This window comes from Cyprinus carpio, chromosome A25, assembly GCF_018340385.1.
Source record: "Cyprinus carpio isolate SPL01 chromosome A25, ASM1834038v1, whole genome shotgun sequence".
NCBI lineage: Eukaryota > Metazoa > Chordata > Actinopteri > Cypriniformes > Cyprinidae > Cyprinus > Cyprinus carpio.
The window spans coordinates 7,480,452-7,505,530 of NC_056596.1; the positions used below are offsets into that span (position 1 = coordinate 7,480,452).

General features: G+C 37.7%; 2 protein-coding genes across 7 annotated transcripts; one reads left to right on the top strand and one right to left on the bottom strand.

Moving 5' to 3' along the window:
• On the bottom strand, nt 1–20,142 carry LOC109050584 (cytoskeleton-associated protein 5). Of its 5 annotated transcripts, none has more exons than XM_042715209.1 (46): nt 20,000–20,142; nt 18,644–18,730; nt 17,188–17,381; nt 16,068–16,274; nt 15,775–15,946; nt 15,477–15,609; nt 14,893–14,996; nt 14,689–14,802; nt 14,501–14,605; nt 14,297–14,386; nt 14,040–14,204; nt 13,806–13,934; nt 12,961–13,113; nt 12,789–12,887; nt 12,575–12,685; nt 12,381–12,473; nt 12,106–12,291; nt 11,769–11,863; nt 11,623–11,680; nt 11,314–11,439; nt 10,836–10,972; nt 10,518–10,692; nt 10,266–10,379; nt 9,998–10,126; nt 9,578–9,772; nt 9,212–9,344; nt 8,811–8,908; nt 8,428–8,514; nt 7,825–7,950; nt 7,257–7,406; nt 6,973–7,176; nt 6,735–6,870; nt 6,442–6,635; nt 6,173–6,339; nt 5,969–5,992; nt 4,212–4,385; nt 4,004–4,124; nt 3,728–3,907; nt 3,322–3,509; nt 3,107–3,182; nt 2,440–2,628; nt 2,240–2,353; nt 2,081–2,164; nt 1,820–1,979; nt 1,597–1,739; nt 1–745 (listed from the first exon to the last, which is right to left on the bottom strand). In XM_042715209.1, the coding sequence occupies exons 2-46, from the start codon at nt 18,698–18,700 to the stop codon at nt 530–532; spliced, it is 6,105 nt and encodes a 2,034-aa protein (XP_042571143.1). In that variant the 5' UTR covers nt 18,701–18,730; nt 20,000–20,142; the 3' UTR covers nt 1–529. The 5 variants fall into 5 exon arrangements, with proteins under 5 accessions (XP_042571143.1, XP_042571144.1, XP_042571146.1 ...); XM_042715210.1 differs by lacking the exon at nt 20,000–20,142 and adding an exon at nt 19,830–19,985; XM_042715212.1 differs by lacking the exon at nt 8,428–8,514.
• A 403-nt stretch (nt 20,143–20,545) lies between these two features.
• Nucleotides 20,546–24,647, top strand: LOC109050869 (UPF0705 protein C11orf49 homolog). 2 transcript variants are annotated; one of them, XM_042715220.1, is made up of 9 exons: nt 20,546–21,209; nt 21,363–21,465; nt 21,741–21,871; nt 21,984–22,068; nt 22,216–22,301; nt 22,682–22,878; nt 23,614–23,722; nt 23,820–23,910; nt 24,051–24,192. In XM_042715220.1, the coding sequence occupies exons 1-8, from the start codon at nt 21,161–21,163 to the stop codon at nt 23,885–23,887; spliced, it is 828 nt and encodes a 275-aa protein (XP_042571154.1). In that variant the 5' UTR covers nt 20,546–21,160; the 3' UTR covers nt 23,888–23,910; nt 24,051–24,192. The 2 variants fall into 2 exon arrangements, with proteins under 2 accessions (XP_042571154.1, XP_042571153.1); XM_042715219.1 differs by having other exon boundaries at nt 20,547–21,209; nt 23,820–23,883; nt 24,051–24,647.
• Nucleotides 24,648–25,079: the final 432 nt, after the last annotated feature.

The window sequence follows — 25,079 nt, forward strand, 5'->3', positions numbered from 1 at the left end:
TTTAGTAATGCAAACTTTATTTACATAAAAAGAAAGATCCGGTACTTCATGCCATGCTCCTTAAAAGAAAGGAATCAATCCTTCAAAAGTTATGAGAGCTTCAGAGATGCTTGGAAGAGAGAGAAAGAAAACAGCAAAAATGGCAAACAGTTCTGAACAGATAGAAGTTGAGACCAAGTGAAAGCGACATTAATTAAGATTTCTCTGAAATGTCTACTAAAAAAAAAAACAAGCATCAGTTACACATATTACAGCATTCTGCACAAGAAAACTGTACACGAAAAAACCCTAAATGACACGTAAAAGCCTAGTGTGGTTAGCCACTGTATGTACAAAAACAACAATACTAACATACAGAAAATGTATACTTAATATTATACAATGTAGACAGACCGAGTTATATTTTTTCATCCTATTTCGCATTATCGTAATCTATGTAGGCATTTACCCTGAAAAACGTTGGGATGGTGGAGTTTGGGGAAGTCGGCTGACTATCTAGTGCATTAGCATATGAAGGCGAGGCGCTGATCTACTGGCGGTTGCTCTTTATCCTCTCCAGCCTCTTTTTGAGGTCGTCGAGGTTGGAGGCGGGGGAGGAGGAGCGGGTGGGGCTGTGGGAGTGGGACTGCTCTTGTTGGAAGTGCTCGCGAGACTCCTTCAGCTGGGACAGTTTGCTGTGGAGCATGTCTGTGGAGGAGGCCACCGGCGGTCTCAGGGAGCCGAAAGGAGGTCGGTCTTCCTCCGGCTGCAGGAGAACATGCAAATATTTAACTCAATTTTATACACAGTAAATAAAATTCCTAAATCTTAGTTGTAAAAGTATTAATACATCAATTATTATCAAAAAGGAAACAAACGAAAGAAAAAAAAAAAAAGTAGTATTTTTAGATTAATATTTTGCTTATTGATTATTATTCTTATTAAAAGAAAAGTATTGTTAATACATCAAATATTATTAATCAATATAGATTAAACTCAGATTCACTGCAATTATTGATGACAATCATAATATTTTAGACTAATATTTACCAAATACAGGAAATATTTGATTGATGCATTAAAATTACACTTTACTAAATTTTAGAATATAATAAAACTGACTAATATTTTAATACAAGTAAATAAAAACAGCGTTATTGTTACTGATATTTGAGGATCATTCTTAAATAAAATTAATCCTAACATTTACTCATTAAAAAGTTAATATAATATAAAAAAAAGTCTGATTTACCGTTATAAATAGTTACATTAAAACTATTATATTAATCCTAAAATGTAATAAAGAATTAGCTGATACATCAATATAAATAGTTTTGTGTTAATAAATTTGCGTTATTTAAATGTATTTTGCTGTTGAAGGTATTGGTAAATCATATTGTTACAAAAAAATAAATAAAAAAAATTGACTCCTAAAACAATTATACTTTTTTTTTTTTTTTTTGGTAACAAAGTATAATTGTTTTAGGAGTCAATTTTTTTTTTTTTTTTAATATTATGTCAAGCCAGGTACCACAAGGAAAAACACTACTGAATTTGCATAATTCAGCTTTTTCATAACCAAAGACTAACAAAGTCAAGTTTTAATAAGAGTCAAACCGTTGAGTTCTCCAGGCCGCGCCGTTGCCGTAAGATCTTCAGTCTCTCGTAGTAGGCAGCGGCGTTCATGTCTTCTCCGTTACTGCTGATGGGCACGGTGCTAGAGCTCGGCAAATACGAGTCTGTGCTGTGCTGAGGGATTACTGAAAGACAATACAGACCTTAGTATGCTCGGACAAAAATCAAGACAAAAAGATGTTACATAAAAGTTGGTGCAACTCACCTGTGGAGGTCTGAATTCGGCCTTTTCCTTCACGCTCGGACTCAATCATGCGGAGTCCTCGCTCCACATAACTCTGGAAGAACTGGGACGTATTCCTCAAGAAGGGCTCGAGGTCTGCGTCAGAGTACTTCTGCTTGTATTCATACAGCTCCGTCAGACCCTGAGAAACAATGTACTCTGATTGATGGAAGCACTGAGAACCGCAAATAATTTCGGTTATTTTGCAAAATTTGAAAAGTCTTTAACAAGCTGTAGTGTTACCTCTTTAGTATTCTCTTTGGAGCCAATCTTTTTGAAGATCTCAGACAGGATGTCGCTCACTTTGGCCTTGATCACTTTGTCATCCTATCCAAATTGAAATTCAGTTGAAGAAACCAGATCAACCACCACAATTTTCTCCATGTATCATTAAGAACATACCGATCTGAGGACGCCCTTCTCGGAGAGGTTTGCCGAATGCTTGACCACCCGTCTTAGGTGAGCCTCCAGTTCTGACTCGTTGCGGTTCTCAATCATGGACATGTGATCTAAAATCTATGAGAGAGACATTTACAGATTACTTTCATAAAGATAAAGTTTCATAAAGAATTTCATGCTCTATAAAGGTCTCAAATGTGTACCTTGGCACCAGTGAGCCTGCAGAGCGTGTGCAGCAGCGTCTTCAGCGTCCGATGAGGAACGTCACTCTTCAGCTGTTTGAGCTTCTCTTTAGGGAAAACCTTCATGAAGTTGTGCACATCCAGCAGGATGCGGTCCAGATTAATACTGTTGATAGTCTGCGGCAGGAAACGGATCATTCTCCATAGACACTGCATGGGACAGAGACAGGTGTTATAGGATATAGGATAAGGAAAGTGTTGTTAAAGGTGTTTACTAGTCAGAAAAAGCACAATTAAGATAACTGACGTGATGTGAACGCATTGATTCATCAGTGCATGCTGTTCTCAGTAAAATGTGTTCATGTTAAATTATTTTCTTTACCTCTGAAATGACCTTTACTGATGTGTGGGTGGAATTAAGTGTATTAAACTTCTATTGATTCAAATAAAAAAAAAAAAAACCAACATTTCCCACTTCATTTACATGACTTCTGGGTGTGTAATACAATTCAATAATTTAGCAGCCAAGTTAAATCATTTTTCCATCACGATTTCATTGGGTTGTGGAAAGTAAAGTCCTACAGGCTTATTAAAACGAAACAAAACAGAAGAAGAGCCAAGAGTTTTGCTTACAATATGACAGTTAATGTCAACATGCATATACAGGCACAAAGTGCACCAGTTGTACCTTCATGACAAGTTCAGAGAACATGGGGGAGCCGGCGGTGCTGATAAGACTGTCCTGCAGCAGCACCAACAAAGCACTGGAAAGAAAACAATGACCTTTAACCTACAACCATCGATTACAGTCAGCCTGCAGTGTCAGCCAGCTGTATACAGAACAGTACGCAAAACAAAGTTCCCTGTAGAGGACTTGTAGCCCAGCGGAGCCGCACTGCTAACCTTAGGATGTTGGTCTGGTCGGATTTCTCTAGAACTCGAACCACGAGCAGGTTGACGGAGCGAATGAGTTGCTGTCCGTCCTCGATGTCCTCCACTCTGGAGTCCAACATCAGTGTGATAAGACCGTGCATCAGGTCCTTCAGGACGCCCATGGAGGCCTCGCGTGCCAGACTCTCCATAGAGAACAGCTGGAAACAGACACATCATGATTCAACACACTAGAGAACGATAACTTGCTTGCTCCGCAGACTCTCCTTGCATTTTAATGTGTAAAAAATTTTCTACAAATAAAAGCCGTTTTGTTTCTGGCAATACAATACTAGATGTGTTCAGAAATTAGGCCTAAACTTCCTGCAATCCTCTATGTTGAAGCAAAAGCTCATTTCCCTAACAAAGCAGCACTCACAGAAAGCATGTTTCCTATGATGCAGCTGTAGAGTTTGAAGATGTCCTTCTTGTCCAGCCGATCGTCAGCCATGTGCGTGTTGTAAATGAGCCGCAGCTGCATGAAGGTGGCGATGAGGAACTGGTCGATGTGTCCAGACATGGCTTCCGCTTTGTCCGCCTGCCTCAAGACCTCATCGATCTGCAGAATATCACAAGGAAATGTCTTAATGTCTTCATTTAATAAAACATTGACATGAAGATGTAAGAATCCAAACAGTGGACGCGGGATGCCCACCTGTGCCAAGGCCTGGATACTGGTGTTAATGTCTCCACTGGCCACCTGGGAGATGACAAAGTTGATGGTGGAGGCAGTGCTGTTGTGAATGTCATCAAAATGAGGAGACACTGAACGAATCCTGAAAACACAACAGAAGCCAAAATATTTGGTCATGTAATACATTTAACAGACATAAAACAAGACTTCTATTGTGCTAAACCCTTACTTGCGCTCCGGAATCATGACCGGCTCCAGAACTTCATCCAGTTTATGCTGTACCAGGTCAGGGATGTCGCTGGCACATGTGTGGTTGTTCTCAAACACATCCAGATCCAGCTGAAACTCTTTTGGGATGGACGGAGCTGACTGCTCCAAGTGAGCATTCTGTGCACGAGCTTGACTGTGGAAAATGGAGAATAAGGTCACTTCTGGTGCATTTTTAGGTTATATAATAAGAACCCCCAAAATTCTGATTCAGTACCACCAAAAAGGAAAGCAAGTATTAAAGCGTATATCCACTTTTGATATTCCTTGCAATATAAAATTTGCAAAAATGAAATGTCGTCACCATTTTAAATGTGCTTTTGTCTTAAGTTTACCAACCAGTGTCATTTAACGTAGAGAAAAAAAAAAATAAAAAAAAATAAAACTCTACACTCCCTAAAAAAAAAGAAAAGTTGGTAATTTGATACTTTTGTGAAGTTCACCGTTTCAAATGAAATGATCTAAAACGGATTCAGTCATTATTCGCGTACTCACTCAAAGGATTCATCATCAAAAACACTGCATAAATATATACACACGCTCCTGGGGTCCGTTCTTCGTACGTGGATTACTCAGTTAGCTGGATTTTATCGTTGACGATTTGACATGATCCAGGATTGTTAGGTTCTTCTCATCCTGGAGTTGCTGTTATAGCAACAGGTCCGTGAACTCAAACCTGCTCAGTAGCAGGCTTAGATTGTATTATTTTAAGTGAAGGTGATACTGAAACACTCTCCCAACTACTGCCATTTTCTTACAAGAGTACCTTGTTAAACCAGGAAAAATTATAAAAAGAATTTAAAAATCACTCTGAAAATAGTTAAGATGTTGTGTAAATCTATAATAATAGACACGACCAGTTTTATTCATTGAGATATTTAATCGTGAAGGAATAATTCTCAATTTTATTACAGTCACACGCACACGTAGAGTTTGAGTCGTGCATTAATTTGAACAATAAGCTTTTATGTGGGTGGCTTTGATGGTAGATGCAGACCACTTCTTAAATCTCAAAATTCTTAACACACAATTAACTTAAACGTTGTAACGTATAGCAAAATAAGCGAGGTACGAAGAACGGACCCCTGATCAAAAGTAAGATTTTTTTAAATAATCATTTAAATATATAGTTTTCGGAATAGTCACAGTAATACTACAAAATATATCAATTTCAAATAAATGCTGTTCTTTTGAACTTTCTATTCAAAGAATCCTAAGAAAATAAAATTATATACATGGCTGCTGAAAATAATTCCACATTTTAAAAATGTATTTTAAATTGTAATGGTATTTCACAATATTGCCGTTTTTACTGTATTTTTGATCAAATAAATACAGCTTTGGTGCATCTATGTGCAAAAAAGAAAAAGAAGAAGAAGAAAAAAAACTCACGTATCCCAAACTTTTAAATGGTAGTGTATAAACATTTTTCTATATGCATATTGCTGCATCAATTAAATATTTCCTTTGTGTTCATTTTCTGAAAGTGTGGAAACATGATTGACTTTCAATATACATTTGTACCATTATACACTCCTTTCATAAAAATCCCAGAGCGAATACAATAGGGATATCAAATATAACGCTGAAAAATATTTGGCTATATCAGTCATCTATATGATCTACTAATCTCTCAAATATTTCAGTCCAGTTTTTTGTGATCTCTAGACTTCCAGGATTGTCAGGTGCCATGTGAACAGTGGCTACAGCAGTACTTACATCCTGTAAGTGCGATACATTATTCTGTCCATGGAGGGCAGCGAAGAAAAGAAAAGAATAGTAAGAGGAGAAGAGAAAGGCTCAGGATTAAGAAACAACATGCAATGACACAAGAGGACAGAACGAGACTGTGTGTGTATAGAAAGTATTACACATGGGCCAGAACTCTTAAGAGTGCGTTACTTGACAATAAGTAGTACATACTTGAGCTTGTTGGGCACTTCCTCTTGAGCAGGCTTACGCAGGAAGGTTGCATTGGGATTTGCAGGATGCTCTCTCTGTGGTCGCTCTTGTTTGGCTGAGACTACAGGCGTCTTCTTGGCCGAACGTTTGATTCTCTCTTCCAGCATGCTCATTTCTTTCTCAGACAGCGCCAATGATTAAAAAGTTCAAATTTTAATTTAGCACCACATCACATCCAAAGATGGTAATAAAAGTGAAAGGTTCACGTTTGAGGGTAATTAGCATCTTACATTGCCAATGAGTTTGAAGACTTGGTCTCCACAAGTGTTGTAGGCGGCCACGACTGTATTGAGCGCAGCGTTTCGGACCGTAGTGTCACGGTCTCCAATGTGAATAGCGATATCTTTAAGAGCTTTGGCTGGAGTCGGCTGGCAGACATTCATCCCAAAGTTCTCAATCAGGCAGCCGAGCTCCTCAAGACATTCTGAAGAACGAATAAGACAGAAACAGTCACGATAAAGACCATTTCTACCATAAAAATGACCCATTTTGTGTTTGAGAAACCAAATCCATGTGCATTTACCAGATCTCTGTTTGGAGTTCTTTGATTTGGTTCCCTCCATAAGGAAGGGGAAGACTTTACTGGCCGCGTAGACTTTACACAGCATTGTCAGAATAGCTCGGACATCTTTACGCACCCCATCTTTTGACTCTCCAACCTGAAGGACAAGACACCAAAAACACCATGTTAGGCTGTTGTTTATTTCAACAAATTAAATGCATGCTATCCAAAGCTAATGTTTGGATGGATTAAGACCCACCTTGAGGATCAGGTAGGGGATGAAAGAGGAGGCCTCATAGTCACTGAGCTGGTAGTTCTTCCTGCTCAGCATTGTGAAGAGCAGCTTGAGGAACTCCAGGGCTTTCATCAGCACACTGGTGTTTGTGTCAAAGAACCGCAAAGTAAACCACTTCAATATCAGGTCTAGACAGCCAATCACAGCCTCACACTCTGGCTCCATGTGCTGAAAAATACAGTTGTAAGCATGTTATTAATCTAGTATAGATTGATATGATTTGACTCACCAATTGCGACATGACTAACCTCAATCATGGCTCCAATAGCTTTCACGTGGCGCTGAAAGTCAAAGTGGTAAAGTTCATCCTGGAGCCACTTGGCCAGACTTGTCGACATTTGAGCCTTCAGCTGCTCCACGTACTCATCACGAGGAGTGATGAAGTTCCACTTGAGAATCTGGAGAGGAGTTGAGAAATGGTAACCAAACATGCCAAATAGCTTAAAGTCGCTAATCAGGCCCTGTCCACACAAACACGGGTATTTTAAAAACGGCAGCATTTTCTATGCAATTTTGCCATTCGTCCACATGCAAACACAGTATCAGGTCAGTGAAACCAAACCTTTCTGAAAACTGAAAACTTTTGAAAAGCCAGGGTGAAGATTTTCAGAAACTCTGATTGCAGTGTTGTTGTTTAGGCATGCTCTTTACAGCACTTCATAGCATGTTTTTACATTTTCATGCGGATGAGATATATATATATATATATTTTTTTAATGAAGGAAAATCTCAGTTTATAAAAATACCCATGTACGTGTGGACTATGCGTCAATAGCGCAGACAAATGTTCATGAGGATGATTCAAAAACTGCTCACCTTTAATGCCTTCTCTTCCTTGATCCTCTGTTCTTTGCCGTTGGGAACGAGGAGGAAGATGGGACCAGATCTGTCCTCCTCATCCTTTGCACCAGCCTTAACTGGAGGTTTCTTACCCACAACACCCTGAAGGGTCAGGAAGACAATTGTTACACTAAACCATAGTCTCAAGTTCTGTTACTTCATGTCGACAAATTATTTTGATAGTAATGCCTCAGTTTCAGTATCAGGAATATTCATTTACTCATGTGGGATTCTAACTCTTACAATTAATATTAACGTGCAACTTAATCATGAGCAAAGCCTTAATAAAAATGCTGTCTTGAAATCATATACTTTTATAAATATCTAATTCAGCCAATCAGGCATTTATTTCAGCGAAAAACAGCCGGAAAGCCCATAAAGATTATTCTTTGCTGGCAACAGGTTTATAATGGTTTCTCATTACAATAATTGTAATAATTTCCACTGACTACCGAACTTGGATTGGACCATTACAGCTGAATAAGGAAGATGGGATTTCAGAAATGTTGTGAATCAGTTTACATTACATGCAGTGCTTCCACACCAAACCGTGCCACCTCATACCAGATTCTAATATACCTTCTCACTGCTAGGAGTCCCTCTTGAGAGCCTGTTTTGTTTAGCATTATCTTTCTCTCCCTTCACCTTGAGCTCCATGCTCTCTCTCTAGTGCACAAAATGACACTTTAGAGAGCAACACTCATTTAAAACAAATGCAGAACCCAATTAATCCTCAGACTCTTCATACTTTAGAAAGTCGGCCAAAATTAGGCCAAAATCTAAATTCACATTCAATAGAGGCTTCTTATTTTTGACCTGCAAAAAAACATTCATTATCTTCTCATGAGCAGTCCCTCCTGTATTATGGACCTGATGTTTCAGATCACAATTTGGGAAAAGGTTTTAAATCTTTCATCAGCAGCAACTCCCTACCAAAGCAGAAACACTGAAATGTGCCACACCTTTTTAGCAGCAGGACCTGCTGGTTTAGCTTTCTTAGCGTCTGGTTTGGGTTCTGGTTCACTGAAATCTTCAATGGGACTTTGGTTCCTGGCTGGAGCTGTAAAATAAAAAGACGTTCAAGTTGAGTCCAGCATCTTCAAAAGATCTCAAATCAGAGTTTTTACTTTACATTTTCCTTAAACCAATAAATAATGAAAGAAAAAGTCTTTGTATTTTTCTAAAAGAGACACATAATTACCCCCCAAAACAGGAAAGGGGGTGTGGGGGGACACTGCAAAAAAGGGTAAATTTATGGAGTGCATGTGTATATATTAACAACCATGCAAATATAAATGTGTTTAATAAACCAGCCAGGAAGTAGTGGTCATGTTAGCTGTGATTAAAGGGAAAGTGCATGAACCTGAGGCTGGTTTGGCAGCAGGGGCACTGGAGGCAGGTTTGGAAGCTGCAGCTTTGACAGGAACTGCAGGCTTGGCTGGCATCACGGCCCTGGCCTTCTCCAGCATGCCAACCACCTGGTCCTTTGAGGCCGGCTGCAGAAAGACAAGAGGGAGCCTGATGTTACACGACTGCTTTTCTATGGTCAAAAGTTGATCCATGTGTTTTGGTCTTATTAACCATCTACAATAACATTGAATGAAAATCATACTTTTATTCAGAATGCATTAAAGTGATCGAAAAGTGACAGTAAAGACATGTATAAATGCTTAATTAAACGCTTTTTTGACATTTATATTAAATAATTAAACGTTCTTCTCCCACTTACCTTCAGTTTGCCAGCAGCCTTGATCATCTTCTCATAGCCCAAGTGCATCATGAAGGAGGGAAGTGCATCCTGAGCTTTCTTGCGCACGTCTCCGCTGCGGTCCTCCAGGCAAGTGTACAGGTGAGGCACACACAGCATGAGGTCTGTAGGCACTGTACGCAGGGTGGGCAGCTTCTCAGCAAGCCAGCCCAGCAGCTACAGAATTTTAACAGCATTTTAGCTTGTGATCACTGATCAAATAAAATTAATTTAAGGTTATTTTTGTTAAAAGTCTTTTCCATAAGCATGAGCTCCATATTCTCTTATGGTCCCATTTTATTCTCCTTTTTAATATTTTCTCTATAGGTTCAATAAACTCTTCCATTTAAAAATAAAAAATAAAAATGTCAGGCATTACAGGGTAAAGCACAAATGCAGTACCTCCTGTCTGAGGAAGGGGTTTTCCTTTTTGAGCTCCTCTGATAGGTCCTCTCCTTCAAGCCACTCCTTCATTCCAGTCTGCTCCACCCATGTGTTCAGTGTTGACAAGGCAGCAGCACGGACATTAGGCTGAAAAGTCAAATTCCAAGCAAATTAGAAACAACTCATGCTCTCTAGCTGTAGGTTATCTGAACAGCTAGACAAGCAGCATAAGTGTGCATGATGCCACACCACAAGTGTAACAAACAGCCTCTTAAGTGTTTCATACCTTGCTGTCACCAAGAACAGTAACGACTGGAATTCCCAGGTTCCTGACGTGCTGTTTAAGAGACGGACCCATGGCAGTAGCTATCTGCTGCAGAATATTGAGAGTCTGCTGGACCTACAGACACATTTTATATGATTACAACCATACCTTTAATTGAACTGAAATGCCTGAACGGCAATGGAGAGAACTTAAACTAAACCAGATTCCAACATTTTATTTCTGACTTTAGATAGTTTAAGTAATTTGAATTACCAGTAGTTTGTTGGAATCACCAAGACGGCCCTTCAGTGCCATTGGCAGCTCGCCGATGCTGGCCTGGATGAATTTGGCCTCAGAAATGACGGCTGCCACCTCATCAAGCCCCTCCTTCCTGATCTTCCAGTTCTTGTCGCTGATCTTTGACACCATGTCCGATGTGATTTTATCACTGTGAACAAGAATCAGTTTCATCAGTTTTCTTCTCATCTCTTAATCTGAACGGTTTGGGTGCACTGGGATCCCAAAACTGCCTGATGAATGTAAAATTTGAAAAGAAAACGTTTTTTGAAGCACTGCCACACTCTCACAGACCTGATATCAGTTCTGGGCAGCAGGTCCATGATGTCTCCGGCTCCACTGTCCACCTCTTCTTCAGCTGCATCTCCCTCCTCATCCGCTCCTGCTCTTTTGGTGCCACGCGTGGGGGCAGGAGGAGACTGACCCTGCATCTTTAGAAGAAAAGAAAAAGTGACAAGCTGAAAACTCTGACTTAATCAGCAGTGTGAAATTAAGATAATGTGCTCTATGAAAAAATCTGCTTTGATAAACAAGGTGTAATAACTAATGGACAAACATAAGCAATACAGACAGTGAAAAAATAAAATATACACAAACACACACAAGCTAGGTAGAGAGGGGCTGGCAATACCAAATAAAAACAATGAATAAGCAGGTGTGGTTCAAATGATTATGTACATAAAACTGTTTTTAATGCAAGCCCCACGGATGATCAAGGCAACTCGTTGAAACGACCACTTTCAATTAGTGTATTTTAAAAGAGCATATTTACCTTCTCAAACTCCGCATCAATTTGTGAAAGGAGGGCAGGTTTTTCGTCTTCAAAGAACATGCGCAGGGGAGCGCCCATGTACAGATACATGACTCCCAACAGAGTGATCGCTGAGGTCCTCACAGCTTACATTAACATGAACACAATATTTGTTCATATATCAATAAGTCATAATATTTCAGGCAAAGAATGTTTATTAATCACTATCATTAGTAAGTGTTGCACATAAAGGGACCATTAAAGGATAAGTTCACTTTCAGATTGAAATTCTTGGAAACCATATTGAAACCATGACTCAAAATTACTCACAGGATTTGTGGCAGCCAGAGCAGTTTTGACATTGTTGATGAATGCCTTGACATTTATTCTGAATTAAGGGGAATTAGATTCAGAGTTAGAAATTACGAAAGATTAACTGCATGAAGGAAAAAAGTCCAGGTATACACACTGCTCACCCTGCAAATCCAAACTCCTTCATGGCATTGGCCAACCAGTTTAATGTCTCTGCTTGGTTTTTAGGATTTTTCTGAGCGAAAGCCATCGAGACAACCTGCGAATTAAGAAACAAGGGCAATTATTTAAATCAAAAATAATAATCTTCTTTACATTACATCATCTTGTCATAATGAAGTTTAATCAAATAAGTCACTAATAGTATTAGTAATAATAAAAGAATTAAACATTACTATAATACAACAGCAACAAGTTTTTACACTTCAGTTACTCTTATTTATAATAATAAAAATTATATAGAACAATATGCGGTAACCAACCCACACCCCAAACACCTACCTGTTCAGCAGTCCACGGCAGACAACAGGCCTCCCCGATCGCAGTGAGAGCCTCTTTAGCTTTACCTCCACACTTCACGTCTCCAATCTTATCAACCAGACCATCCAAAACCACCAGTGCAGACGTCTTTGAGAACGATCCCTTTTGTGCGATTAAACCCACAATGTGGAGCTTCATTTGCATTACCTGGAGATGGAAAGACACTGGAAACTAGCACCAGATAGAATGCCGAACATTGAGAATTAAGAACAGCCCTACATGGTAAAGAGGACTACCTGAAAGTTGGTCTCTTTCCATCCAGGTTTCTTAGCCAGCATCTTGACTAAAGCCTGGCACGGCATTTCAGATTTGTCCATCTGCTCCACAGCCTGAGCAGAACACATTCAAGTTTAGAGCATGTTCCTCAAGTGGAAATCATTACAAATAAGCTGAAAACAGCACAAAAGGTAGACACACAAAACCCAGTCACCTTCTGAAACTCTTCCATGCTAGCAAGTCTCTCTTTCCAGTTAGCGCTGTCCAGCAGCTGCATACAGGTGGCTGGGAGCACAGCGGCAGCCTTCTCCTCACACACTTCCGGCTGATTAACACATAAAAATCACAATTACATGACACCATTATTTTTGGTCAAGTCCTCAGTTCAATAAAATATTAAAAGTGTCAATGTATAATTGGAGACGTACAGACAACTCAGTCTCGACAATTTCCTTTGTGTCTGGAGCTTTCTTGGACTTTGCACTCTGAGCTGAGGCAGGTTTGCCCTTCTTGGGAGGTCCTGCAGCCTGTTCATAAAGAAACAAAATCATTCATCTTGCTTTAAAATAACCGATTTAACAAAATAAGAACTGGCGGTACCTTCGCAGGAGGAGCTTTCTTAGGAGGCCCGGATTGTTTGGCAGGTGCTTCAACAGGTGGAGGTGCTTTTGCAGCAGCTTTCTCTTTCTTCTCTCCTCCACCACCGCCTCCTTTCTTTCCAGCAAGCTCCACTTTATCAGCACATTCTTTTATCTATTTATGCATGAAACATGAAAAAGAGTCTTGAACTTCTGCACTTGTTCCACCCACAGTCTGTAGGCTGACTGCCTGATACACATTTGCATGAATTTGCACAAAGGAAGTGTGGGTCATTCACCTTCGACTAGCTGGTTTTATGTCATTTTTAGAAACTTTACAAAGTTCCAGGTTGATGATAAATAATTTATATTAATTTATAATTTAAAAAAAAAAGGATGATTGTTTTATTGACCTTTTAGCATTACAGTTTCTTGAAATATTAAAATCACGGAATTATTTTGTCATTAGTGAAACATCAGTATTAAAAAAAAAAAAAAAAAAAAAAAACCCACACCAACAAAAAAGACCAATATATACAGATTACTAATCTAAAACCGAACACCTCATAATACAAAATCAAACTCTTAAACTCACAATCTTTTAAATTTAATGAATATGTCAGAGATTCTAAGTTTTATTCTCAGTTTTACATTTTGTAAAAGACTTAATCTTCAAAAACTCTCTGGCAAATCATACTACAAATAAATGTTGTGATGCCTAGATTTGACTTTTTAATTTTAGACCAAAATTTTAATTCAGTCATTCATTGATTATTGGCTTATCAGTATTCACCAGAATATTACAAATATTGTACCTCTAAAAATGGCAACCTAAATGTCATAATGCAAAGCTAAACACATTTTTACCTTGTCCAACTTGAGTTTGTCAACATCAGTCAGGAATGGGTTGACTGCTTTCTCCCCTACCACCTTCAATGCCGTCCCCAAAGCCTCAAAAGCAGCATCTCTGACCTCCGGAGCAGAATCATTCACTTGCTACACAGAGAGAAGAGGGACACAACTTAATAATTTCAAGACCCAAAGACACCAGTACATGTTTCAAAAACCATTTCCCTGCATTGACTGGTGGGTAATCTGCACCTTGAGGAATGCTGCACAGAAGGGCTTCAGAACGCTTTTTGGCAACATGCTCGGGGTGCAGTGACGGAAGCTTCTGGCGAGGAACAGTGAAGCCTGTTGCTTGATGGAGGGGTTCTTGTTGTCCATCACTGACAGAACATCCTCACTGATGTTTTGCAAGGTTGTCTGCAATACAGTTGTCATTTTCCAAGTTATTGATAAATTATCAAATTTCAAATCATTTCTGTCAATTCCCACCATGCATTTTGAACACTCACAGTAAGGAAGACTGCATCAATGGCCTCCTGCAAGGACTGAACCACCTGAGGTTTCTTCTCTTTGAACTTCTCCAAGATGGTTGGCACCACCTTCAAAAAAAAATAAAAAATAATAATAATTATATAGCTGTCTAAAACTGAACAACCATCATGATTTGAATCTTTTTTCCATGGAGTTTATTTCATGTCATAGTGAGCACTTACAAGACCTGCATATGTTCCAAACTTTTTCCTCAATCCTGCTGCCAGTCCAGCCAAGCATTTGGCTGCCATGGCCACTAGCATCACATTGGCATCTTTCCCAATAACCTAGAACAACAAAAGGGAGTGTTTTCTAATGGCCTTGCTCGCAGAGGATATCCCATTACCCAGAATCCCACTTGAAGTGTTACCTTTTTTAGAGCTCGAACCAGGTCCCCATAGTCTCCGCTCTCTAGTTTTGGGTTCTTAGTCAAAGCCTCCACTGCCTCCAACGCTTCCTTCCTCTCCTGCCATTTTTTCGCTTCCTGTGATTAGAAAGTGAAATGATGCAGGAATGAAATTGATGCAAATTCCAATATTATTTAAATAGATCAGTGTTATATTGTTCGACTTACAATTTTTTCATAGAAGTCTTTAGGAAGTTTAGAAAGGATCTCGACAGCTTCCAAAAGCTCATAAGGATCCACATGAGCAACTTCAGCCTCATCATCATCGTCTCCTACAGTTAGAAATTAAGTTAAATTCTTAGAAAAAAATTAAGTTAATCCTTAAACTAATAAATTAATCCTTAAATTATAATTACTAACTAACTGAGACAGTAAAATGGCTTTTTCCTCACTGACAACTACTCACAGTTGTTAAAGAAAGTCTCTTGCTTTGTGCTGGCAACTAATTCATTACTATGGCAACCAATGTAGATATACCAGATATCGACTACACAGCCTGAACAAATAGATCTGATTTCATTACATACAAAATGGCAGATATCGACTACACCCCCCCCCCCCCCCCCCCCCCCCCCCCCCCCCCCTGAACAAATAGATCTGATTTCATTACATACAAAATGGTAGGACAGTCATTTTTAAGGATTATAACTACCAATATTGTCTTCATTAGAGTTCAAATTTAATGCTGAATTTTCACTACTGTCTTGAACTACGGACTGCTTTTTGCACTGGTGTAGAAGCTGTATTCTCACCATCAGCCTCATCTCCTCCAGCAGCCTGCTGTTGCTCAAACTTGGCCTTGAGGTCCTGCTGAGAGCGCAAGAACCTGGTCTGTTTAGGCGCTCCTGTTGGCAGTTTCACCCATTCTTCTTCCAACTCTTTCAACTGAAAAAAAAAGCATCAAATAAGTAATATTTCAACTTGTATGGACCATTAACATTGCGAGATAAATGCCACTTAACTCAAAAGACCCAATCTTTATGAATATCTCAATGCATATTTTAAATGAAAACATTATGTATTTGAAAACTTCATGAGAAGCAGACTCACCTGTACAGAGTTGATATTCTGGAGGGGAGCTCGCAGAGCATCGCGGATCCATCGATAGATCTCCACCGCCAGCAATTTGGCCTCGTCTCGAACTGCCTTTTCACGAGACTCAAACTGTTTTGGCAACACTTTCACTACAGGCTTGAGAGTAATGATCTTCGATCCAAATTCACTGAAAAGGAAACAAATTTAAAAGCATTTTACGCTGAATAAGTGCCAGCAAGTAAGTGACAATTTGGCCACCGCATTTGCTTCAGGCTTATGGTTAACAGGTTTAAAAATTGCCTACTCACCAAAGTGCTTTCCTCAGCGTCTCAATGCAAGTAACAACAATCTTGGGGTTCTTGTTATCCAGTCCTTTGATGAGCTCATCCTGGACCACCTCTGCCTTCTCAATCTCTATGTACATGAGGCAGATATCAGCCCCCAGCTCCTTTGCTCGTGCTTTGGGCTGGTTGAAGACTTTGCAGACTACTCCAGAAACCACTTCCCCTGTTGTCCTGCAAGACAAGACTTTCCATTAGAACCCATTAAGACATTATAGATACTAGGCCCCGCAAACTGACACTATCACTATCAAGAAATTTCTTCTATACTGCGCCAAGTATGTTCCCCATTTAAAACACCAACTTGAAGACAATTTCGGTGTCACAGACAGCTAAAAATAAGTTTTCTCTTACTTCAACAGAAAATATTCTTGTTATCAGGTTTTATCTGACAATTGTAGATTGTATCCCTAAAGCAAACTGAGTAAACCACATCAAAACACAAACATCATGGAGTAAGTTATTTGTTTTCACATCACTCCTTTATCCAAGCTCATTTAAAACAATCAATATCTACAAAAGTTTATTGTACCATTAACAATAACTGACCGGATACTATCCAGATATATTTAGACAATCACAAAGACATTAACTCAATCATGAAAAACAGAACAGAGCAGCAGAAATATCAGACCATTTTCCTCAGAAATGCTTGTTTAAATTTAAAGAATCGCAGTGTTCTTCATGGAAACAAGGAAATTAGGTATATTTCCATGTTTTCTGAATGGGTTAAAACTACCGTGTTCCTAAACAAGACAAGACACCTATTTTGCCTGATGACTCTCACTCAATCCAGAAATAGACTTCTACGAGGTATCACGTTTCTGTTTTGTTCCAAAACTCACTTGTAAACAACAAGCTCTTGCCAAGCATTATTCCATATAAAACCGGTCACAGAAACAAAGAGCTGCTCAGGGATCGAGGGAAAAAGCAAACATTGTCATTAATCCTCCAAGGACAAAATCAGTGGTTTGTGAAACTCATGACTAGCACTATATTCAAAGACTTCTGTTCCTACTTCTATGATGGTTTTTTTTTTTGCCATTTTTGGGACCCCCCCCAAAAAAACCAACAACATTCTACTTACTTGCCAGCCACATGTGCATTCTCGATAAAAGCAAGTGCTGCCTCCAGTCCTTTGAGTTGGGCTACGGCATTTGAATCGGTTACAAATTTCTTGATAAGTCCAAGGTATTTGCCCCATTCTGGGCTCTTCTCGTCTTCTATCTTCTGAAAGAGCTTCAATGCTTCCTCGTATCCATTTAATCTTGCTTTCCAAATCTAAGGGAAACAAGATGATCATGACAACGAACAACCAAATAAATGAGCTCATTACTTGATGAACTGACCCACTTTCTTCAGGGGCTGATTTATACATTTAACAACCATTATTCATAATAGAGGACACATGAACTCAAGTACACTGTATATGAAATGCTTTATTTCCTAAATAGTAATGTGCTGTTTATGAAAAACTCAGGTTGATAATACAAAGTACCAGATATTAAACTGAATTTATTAAGAAACTTGAGCAAAAGCTGTGTTGCTCTTTTTAATGTGGTGTGACCAATTGATGTAGGAATTTAAGAATCTGTCAGAATGAACTAAATGATTCAAACAGCAGCTCTGCTCATTACCATCTCACCAATTGTACAATCAGCACTGTTCACTATCACCAAAAAATTAATTAACACTTGTTTATCAAGGATACATTAAATTGATGACTAAGTGACAGTAAGACATTTCTAATTTTACAAAAGATTTCCATTTCAAATAAATTCTGAACTTTGAACTTTCTATTCAAAGAATCCTGATAAAATATTAAAACAAATATTAAGCATAACTCTTTTCAACATTGATAAGAAATGTTTCTTGAGCAGCAAATCAGCATAATAGATTGATTTCTGAAGAATCATGTGACACTGAAGACTGGAGTAATGTCTCCTGAAACTTCAGCTTTACCATTACAGGAAACCGTTTAAAATATTAACATTAGAAAACAGTTACAATTTTAAATTGTAATATTTCACAAAGTTATTGTTTTACTGTATATTTGAAAAAATAAATGCAAGCTTGGTGAGTTAAAGAGACTTATTCGAACAACATTACTTTTGAACGCCGCGTGTTATAATGCATTTAAAAATCAAATTATAACAAATAAACATCTAAAAATGATTTTATAGCGTCCAAGATTTGCAGTGGCTTGGAGTAAAAAAAACATTGAAAACGACACTTTTTCCTTTTTTTTTTTAAAAACTCAAAATGCTTTTTTTGGGTGGAAGTGACGCAAAATGACTTAACATGACAACCATATAGCAAGGTTGTTGTTCACTTGTAAATGATATTGCTGACAACAGGGGTGTTATTTCCATAAAGACGTTGCTTGCGTTTAATTCAGTGCTTTGCATGCATTCATCTCTAAAGGCAACAATTAGGGTGAGCCATCCGCTGACTGTTTAGTTCTACAACCACAAGCTGGTTCTTCTTACACCATCAGGGGATTTTGGATGGGCCAAAATATAAAAGTAGCCAGGACCACTCACCTTGTGTTCACATTTCTGGTCGATGGGTAACTTCATCCATTCACTGTCGTCCCCCATGACTGTTTTCTGTCTGTCTTATCTATTCAGCTTAACAAAAGAAGGGGAAACTTTGGTTACTTGCACAGCATACAAAGCAGAACAAACTAGTCTACCAGACCAACTTTTACACTTCATCACAGTATTCTGCACTATATATGTAAAGGTTACAGTTTAAGACCACTTAAATTTAATAGTTTAGAGTTAAATGTTAATTAGACGTGTTTGAGCACATCTGATGCATGCAGCAAACATCTCAACTATCTAAAGTATTAAAAACGAATGTAATTAAGACGGCAAGGGGAACTTGACCAGCTTGTCACAATAACTTTGCAAGATCATCATCCGCATGCATTTCAACAACAACAGCAACACCCTCCAGCCAGACTGAAGAAATGCCTTTATTCCCTTCACAGCAAATGCACACATCATCCAGATCTGCAGCCAAAGCAGAACAACATCCACTAATGCATTTACCAGAAGAGGCTAGTTTCATATTACATATCGATCCGAGCCGAAAAGTAAATCCTTAAACACAAAAGCGCAAGCTTTAAGTGAAGAAACGTATAACGTGAACGCTGCGTGCAGAAACCGCCGCCAATTCAGCCCGCCCAAAACAAACATAAAACAGCAAATAAGGAGTGTTCTTCGCAATACCAAACGATTGAATGAGTTAGCAGCTGAAATAATTATAGATTAAGTAGTTTGAGGGTTTTAAAACCGTTAGTGTTCAGTAGCGCATCACATGTGAGAACACTCTCGGGGTGCAGCAGAGCCGTTAGTGACCCGCAGCTGCTGTCTCTCGGGCCGTCGCTTTTTGCAGGATAAGACGTTTAAATACGGCTCTACTTCAATCAAGACGTTGCAAATCTACTCCTTACAGCTTTCTAAAACCATTTCCGTGGATGGTTTGTTTAGTTTCGAAGGGTAAATATGGTTAAATTTAAATATACCGGTTAGCTGTTAGCACATACGCGGCCCTGACTGACTGTCTGTTATCCCTGCAACAGCTTAAACCATCACGAGATTCAAACGAATATCGCCATTTCCACAAAGTTCCCCAACAAGCACAACGCTGGAAATGTCAAAATTGACCCCTGCGATCTCATCTAACCTGATACGTGACAATAAAATGCAAAACTCGACTCACACTTTTGTTCGTCACATATATAAAAGCGGCTTGATTCAGTCCGTCACTAAAACTGAGGCCCTCAAATAAAACGCAGCAAGCTTCACCGAGGCAGAAAACGCTTAGAACAGCTTTCGCCTAATAATCTCCGATCTCTCCCGATCACAAGTAAATATATAAATTTTAGTTACCTGCTTTCAGAGAGGGGAGACAGGGCGATCTTCATCAGCTGGGACCGATATTTGGTCATTACTCTCCAGGCTTTGAAACGCCTCTGAGGGCGGAGACGGGGAGACAGGAGGAGGAGACGCCTAGCTTTCATTCAAATCACCACCTCGTTTGTTACTAAGAGTTTTTATAATATTAAACATTTTGAATATGTTTGTGCATCAATTAAGTGAGCAAGCAATTACAAATATTCATGTTTAAACCTTATATTCACGTCTTATCACGTTTTCAGTAAAGAATTCATTTTTGATGTTGGAACAAAACAAAACAACTAATATAAAATAATAATAAATAGTAATAATTAATAATAATTAGCATTTTATATATATATATATATATATATATATATATATATATATATATATATATATATATATATATATATATATATATATATATATATAAATAATGCCAATTATTAATTATTTATTAATAATTATAGTGTTAGATTTCTGCGATATATAAAATGTAGCTTTTTAATGACGTAAATACCCTTTTAGAGTGCTTTTGGAACTGATATGTACACGAACTCTGGCAGCACACAAATACTTAATTACAGATCCTCGTGGATTAGTATTTAAATGGCCAGTCATATGGGCGCAGTAAAACAGCCGCGCTGCGCATGCACGGGTTTCCATGAGCGCGGTTGCGTCAACAAAAACTGACGAAACACAGCAAGGCATTTTTCAAAAATGAGGGCCAGACTCCACCCAGCGCTCACTTCCGTGTTGTGTCACGTGCTACTCAACCGCGTCGTCTATTGGTTGGTTTATATCCCCGGATTAATTTTTGCAAAGAGACTGAGGTTCTAACACAAATACGAAGGAAATGTTTCGGGAAAAAAACACAAATATCGACTTAGAGTGATTCTGCACTTTTTAAATAAGAGAATAAAGTCTATTTAAATGCATTAATATAACGTTTTACCTGCTATTTTAGCACTGAGCCCTAAGAAACTGTACTCATGAATACTTACTCTGATGCGCTGTGTCTGGCGCAGTGCAGAGTGGGTACACTGACCGCTAAAGCATCTTTAGGGACTCCATTCTGAATGGTTCACCAGCAGAGTCATGCACCGCATCTGCATCTCAGCTAAGACTAATCATTCAATTCCATAAAACACCATGAAAATGAATACGGATCGCTTCAACCTCACTGTGGACGAGTATTTAGGTATGGTTCGGTTATTATTGCTTGCCTGGGTGGTTCGTAGATTGATAAACTGCAGTCGGTTCCAAGATGCCTGCTCGCAGAATGATTGACAGTTGCATTCAAAAGAATGAACACACTACTGTCATGTTATTTTCGTTTCTTTATACTTTCCAGCTGAAACGAATGTGCTGTACTATCTCAACGATGCGGTCACACAGCTGCTTGAACATAAAGATGAATACACTCAGTTTGGTGTGGTCCGATATTTTGCAGAATAGTAAGTCGTTATTATTTAGCACTTTTGGCTATACAGCTATTAATGTAAATTAATAATAATAATAACAATATATGTAAATTAAATATTTATTACTCGTTTCTTATTAAACAATTACTATTTAATATAGGCTACAAATAAAATATTATAATATAGTAATACATTTTATTTATTACTATATTATAATATTTTATTTGTATATTAAATAGTTAAATATATGTATATATTTTTAAAATACAGATATATACCATGTTACAAAATATGATATAATTTTACAGTTTTACCAGTGTGAAGAACGGGAATCATGTGCTCTTCAGGGAATTCAGTTACATCAAGGCGACTTCTCACAATAGAGAGTCCTTCATTCATATCTTCTGGAAATGCTTCAGACAGATTGGAAAGAATGGGGGTAAGCAGAGGCAAATCCTCTTATCATTTTTTATGTCAAGCCGTAACTCTTTACGTTAGTTGCTTGCATTGGTGTGTTTACAGTCGACAAATACAGCTGTTTCTTCTTGCAGATCTGTTGGCAATGGCAGAATATAGTTCACTTTTACAGCTGTTGTGTCCTGACTTTCCTACTGAGATGGTACAAAATGCAGCCAGGTAGATTCATATAAGTGTGTGTGTGTGTGTGTGTGTGTGTGTGTGTGTGTGTGTGTGTATATACAGTATATAGATGATTCCTTGAACTTTGCCTCCTTTCACATTGATATTTAACTTATTAACTTTCATATTTCCTTTCTCTTATAGGATTGTACTGACAGAAGATGCCACTGACTGTCTAATGTCATTCTCAGATTTTATTTATTCATTCCAAATCCAGTTCTTTTTTGAAGGTAATAACTTATAATTTAATATAATAAAAATGACATTCATTGAAAATACATTCATGTATATTCTGAGCAGTTTTGAGATATTGAGCTTCAAAGTTTTTGCATTCCATACAGTATATATGATATAGGATATGGGGAACAAGTCACTTTTGTACATCAGTCCCAAAATATACACAACTTGGCAGATAGAACCTTATAATTCCAAGATGATGATATTTAAAGGTCTGGCTTACAACAAAAGCCGCTCTGACCTTGAGAGTTCAACAGCGGTTGTAACGGAAGGCCAGAATGACATCATCAGTGGCATGTGAAAGCGTTTCTATGGTTACTCGAGGCTCCGTCGTCGTTCATTGGAATGATCTCATCCTCATTCACTTTCACAGAGTTTGTGGAGAGTGTGTCTGTGATTTACCAAGACCTACTGTCGGGGAAGAGCCCAAACACTGTCATAGTCCCGACCTCCACCTCGGTGGAGCAGTTATCCAGCGCAGTCAACGAGGAGCCGGACGCTCAAGGCGGCGTAGACTCCTCCATCTTTTGTGAATGTATTGAAGGACTTTGTGAGAGGTTTAAACACAAGTAAGACAAAAATAAGACATTTTATGTTTATATTTTTATTTTAGTTTTAGAAATTTTGTTATCTGCCTCTGACAGTTTATTTATTTATTTATTTATTTCTATTTTAATAGGTATTTTTGTTTCAGATGCAATTTTAGTACTTCAGTTTAAACTTATTTATATCAGTTATTTGACAAGGCAACATTTTTCATTTACGTTTTTTAAGTGTAAAATTTGGATACACTTTATCTTAAGGTGTCCTTGTTACAGTGTAATTATATATGAGTACTGAGTAATTTTAATAAACTACATGTACTTACTATATGGTTAGGGTTAGGATTTGGGTTTGGCTTAGAGTTAATTTATTTTATTTATGGTTAGTTTTTGGTTTTTTGTTTGTTTTATGTTTAGTGTGTAAAAGGGACATTTTAATATTGTTTTGCTACCAAAAACTTATATATTATATATATATATATATATATATATATATATATATATATAAAAATATATATAATATTAAGATTTTAATTCAGATTTTAAAAAAATAGTAATTTTATATCTCTTGAATTTGCTATTTGATTTTTAATTATATTCAGTTTATATTTAAATATATATTAATATTTAAATTAAATTGTAATTATTGCATCAATTGTAATAGTAGGGTTATATAGTAACTTGTTTATCACTAAATATAATGGGACCCACTATAGCCATCCTCACTATAGAACATGATGATAGTGATTTCTTTTCTTCCTAATTTCCTTCCACTGTTGCCGTTAAGGAGATATTAGAGAGCAGTCAGCGAGTGTCTTTCTATGGCTTCCTGATGGCTTTGGCCAAACATGAGGGCGTAAACCAAGACATCGGTAAGCATTAGATGATGCTTAAATGTATTTCTGAATAACTTTTAATAAGAAGAAATATAAACTGAACGCTTTATCTTGTGTCATATATATTTATCAGGTGCTCTTCCCAATAAATCGGACCTGTTGATTGATCCAGAGATGGACCAGGAGCTGGAGAGACTGTGAGAGAGACGGACTTGATTAAAAGAGTATATTACAGTCACTTGCTGGTTAAATATGAACCGTCTGTTATTAAAAAAGGGCAGTTTGCTAACAATCTTTTTATATTTAACACTTTTTTAAAGCTTATATACTAGCGTTTAACACTATGATTCTGTGATTCTTCCAGCATAGCTCAAGTCGCCATCAGCCCGACCTCCAACAACAGCAGCAGCAGCGCTGCAGGACAGAAGGAAACGTCCAAGAAGGCCTCACCGCGCAAGTCCCTGCACCAACGCAAGAGGATCGAAATGGAGAGTGATGGTTCCACGGAGGAGACCGACTCTTCTGAGAATTAACATGCACACCTGCTTCTGAGCATATTAATGGTTTTATAGACAACTGTGCTGGTTCACTAATTTGACTAGAAAAATGATGTTCCAATAGTGCTGATACGTGTCTGTGTTCACTACTTTCCAGTTCTATGGGCTTCTCTGTAACCCAACTACTTCCGTTGCTGAAGCAAAAAAGTAAACAAATTAGCCTGCCATTTTGTGTCTGAAATGTCAAATATTTATATTAACTTTTGTAGAAATGTAAAAAATATAGTAGTGTAATTGATCTGTGATGTACTTTTAGAGGTTAAACCCAGAGAATATCACACTTGAATGCAATAGTGTATATAAAAAAAATAATTTTAGTTTAATTAAACATATAAGGTCAGTAAGTTTAAATAATTTACATAAACTTTTATTCATCAAGAATGCATTAAACTGATTTAAAAGTCTTTTTGACCTTTACATTGTTACACTATATATATATATACACACACACACACACATAATAAATGTTGTTCTTTTGAACTTTTCTACATTGACAATTTTTTAAGCACCAAATCAACATATTAGAATGACTTCTGAAGGGTCATGTGACACTAAAGACTGGAGTAATGATGCTGAAAATTCAGCTTTGCAACAGGAATAAATGACATAAAAAAATATTAAAATACAAAACAATTTATTATTCTAATTAATTATTTTAAATTGTAATAATATTTCACAATATTAACGTTTTACTGTATTTTTGATCAAATAAATTCATCCTTAGTGAGCCTGAAAGACTTTCAAAGACATTTAAAAAATCTCACCGATCCCACAGTTTTGAAAAGTAGTGTATAAAAATCTTTTGTTTGTGTGTATACACATACCCACACATTTAA